A 2041-nucleotide genomic window follows, 5' to 3' on the forward strand; every position below is an offset into this window, starting at 1 on the left:
ACTGAATTAGAACTGAACTAGAACTGAACTAGAACTGAACTAGAACTGAACTAGAACTGAACTAGAACTGAACTAGAACTGAACTAGAACTGAACTAGAATTGAACTAAACTAAACTAGAACTTAAATAGAATTTAATTAGAACTAAGCCAAAACTGAACTAGAAATAGAACTCAATTAGAACTTAACTTAACTGGACTATAGCTAAGTTAGAACTGAACTTAAACTGAACCAGAACCGAACTAGAACTATATCAGAACTAGTACTGAACTATGACTGAACCGAACTACATCTAAAATAAAACTTAACTGGAACTAAAATAGTATTTGTATCGTGTCAGATGTTACTTTTCTAATAATCACAAATTTCCTTAAAAAAACGTCTTAACTATGTTAACAATGTTAACAATTTATTTCCGACCTCTGGAAACCTCTAAAAGTCACTAAACTACATAATACGTTTTAAAATTATTTGGTGACTCTACACAAAATTTTGTGTCTTTGTTGCTGCTACAATGATGATTAACAATATATCAGATCTATTTTTAACGATACTTTAATCAAATATTTTTGTTTATTGATCGTTTAGACACATTTCGTTATTGAATAATTCATAAGTGCGAATATAAACAAGAAACAAACTATCTTCAAAAACCCTGAGTTTTTTTTAATAATTATTTATTTACAAAAACAAATTTAAAAAAAATATATATATTGATTACATTCAGTGACAGAAAGACAGACGTGAGATACCGTTATCTGTTATAATTTTATTAAGGAGAGTGTGAGAAGATAATGATCAAGGCGAATTCATGTACATAGATTCGCCTTTTTAATAATGTTCGTAAAAGTAGTTGTTAAATATTAAAATGTAATAAACAACAAATAAATTAAAATAAAAAAAATAAAAAAAAACTGAAAAAATAAATAAAAAGAGGAAAATTACTAACCTATCGCCTTCATGTACCAGATTAATCAGTTGTGCGTTGTGCTATAACATTTGCATTTTATGGAAAAAATGCTGATGCATTTCAACATAGTGTTTTAAAATAAAATAAAGAAAAAGTATTAAAAATAAGATTCATTAAGTCGTCACTATATATTTATAGTTTGTTTTGATCTTCACGAAAATAAAATAAAAACAAAAAAAAGCAATTATGGATGGCATGGCCTCAGTACTATTTGTTGTTACAATACCGACGGCCATTGAAGAGGAACGTCTGAAACGTGAGTTTTTGGCGAAAAAATATGATTTATTAAAATCAGAACAAACTGATACTACACCGACTACGGCCGGAAATTTCCCGCTTAAAACAACGGACAGTAGTAGAACAACAACAACAATAAATTCAAATATTACACCAACAACTACAACAACAGGACAATATCAAAATAAAAATGAAGGTCAAATTATCAATGACAATGCAGAAACCATTAGCACAACCACAATTGGTGTACCCTCGATCTCAGCTAGTGCCGATGCTGGAGCCATTGATGAAATGTCAGCTGGTGCACAAATGGGACCCATACAATATGGCACATTTCCTAAACGTAGAAAATCTAGTCAGAAATCAAATATATTAGAAGAACTTGCAGATGCCATGAAATCACACCAATTTGCAACTACTCGCACCAGCAGTCTAAAAGATATCGATGCAAATTCAACGGTTAGTTTTCTTCCTTTAATAATATCAATTCTAATTGCATATATTTTGTTAATGTTATAGGATGGGTTACCGGATACACGTAAGTCTTGGGAAGGTATTAGAGATGTTTTATCTTCAACTAAACGTAAAAATCTAAAAAAGAAGGACCAGTATATTGATTTGGATTTATCGAAAGATATTTGTATGGAAACTGTACTTAAAGAAATTTTAAAAAAATTTCATATTCAAAGTGCCACCTGGGCGAAAGATGCTGAGGGTCGTATGTTTCAGGTAAGTGATATAAGTGTAAATAGAATCGATTAATAGGTAAGTAGGTAGATGGATAGATAGATAGATAGATAGATAGATAGATAGATAGATAGATAGATAGATAGAT

At 30.0% G+C, this 2041-nt stretch overlaps 1 protein-coding gene across 1 annotated transcript; it reads left to right on the plus strand.

The window, feature by feature from the left end:
• Window positions 1-537: 537 nt before the first annotated feature.
• LOC124420318 lies at window positions 538-1989 on the plus strand. The gene is made up of 2 exons (XM_046952725.1): window positions 538-1665; window positions 1726-1989. Exons 1-2 carry the CDS (start codon window positions 1156-1158, stop codon window positions 1966-1968), a joined length of 753 nt encoding a protein of 250 aa, XP_046808681.1. The 5' UTR covers window positions 538-1155; the 3' UTR covers window positions 1969-1989.
• The last annotated feature ends 52 nt before the right edge of the window (window positions 1990-2041 follow it).

Source organism: Lucilia cuprina, chromosome 2 (assembly GCF_022045245.1).
Source record: "Lucilia cuprina isolate Lc7/37 chromosome 2, ASM2204524v1, whole genome shotgun sequence".
Taxonomy (NCBI): domain Eukaryota; kingdom Metazoa; phylum Arthropoda; class Insecta; order Diptera; family Calliphoridae; genus Lucilia; species Lucilia cuprina.

Bases quoted from the DNA above. Each gene is read 5' to 3' on its own strand.
- LOC124420318 (XM_046952725.1), top strand. From the start codon at position 1,156: ATGGATGGCATGGCCTCAGTACTATTTGTTGTTACAATACCGACGGCC. The intron at 1,666-1,725 runs GTTAGTTTTCTT...TTAATGTTATAG, and splicing joins ATATCGATGCAAATTCAACG to GATGGGTTACCGGATACACG.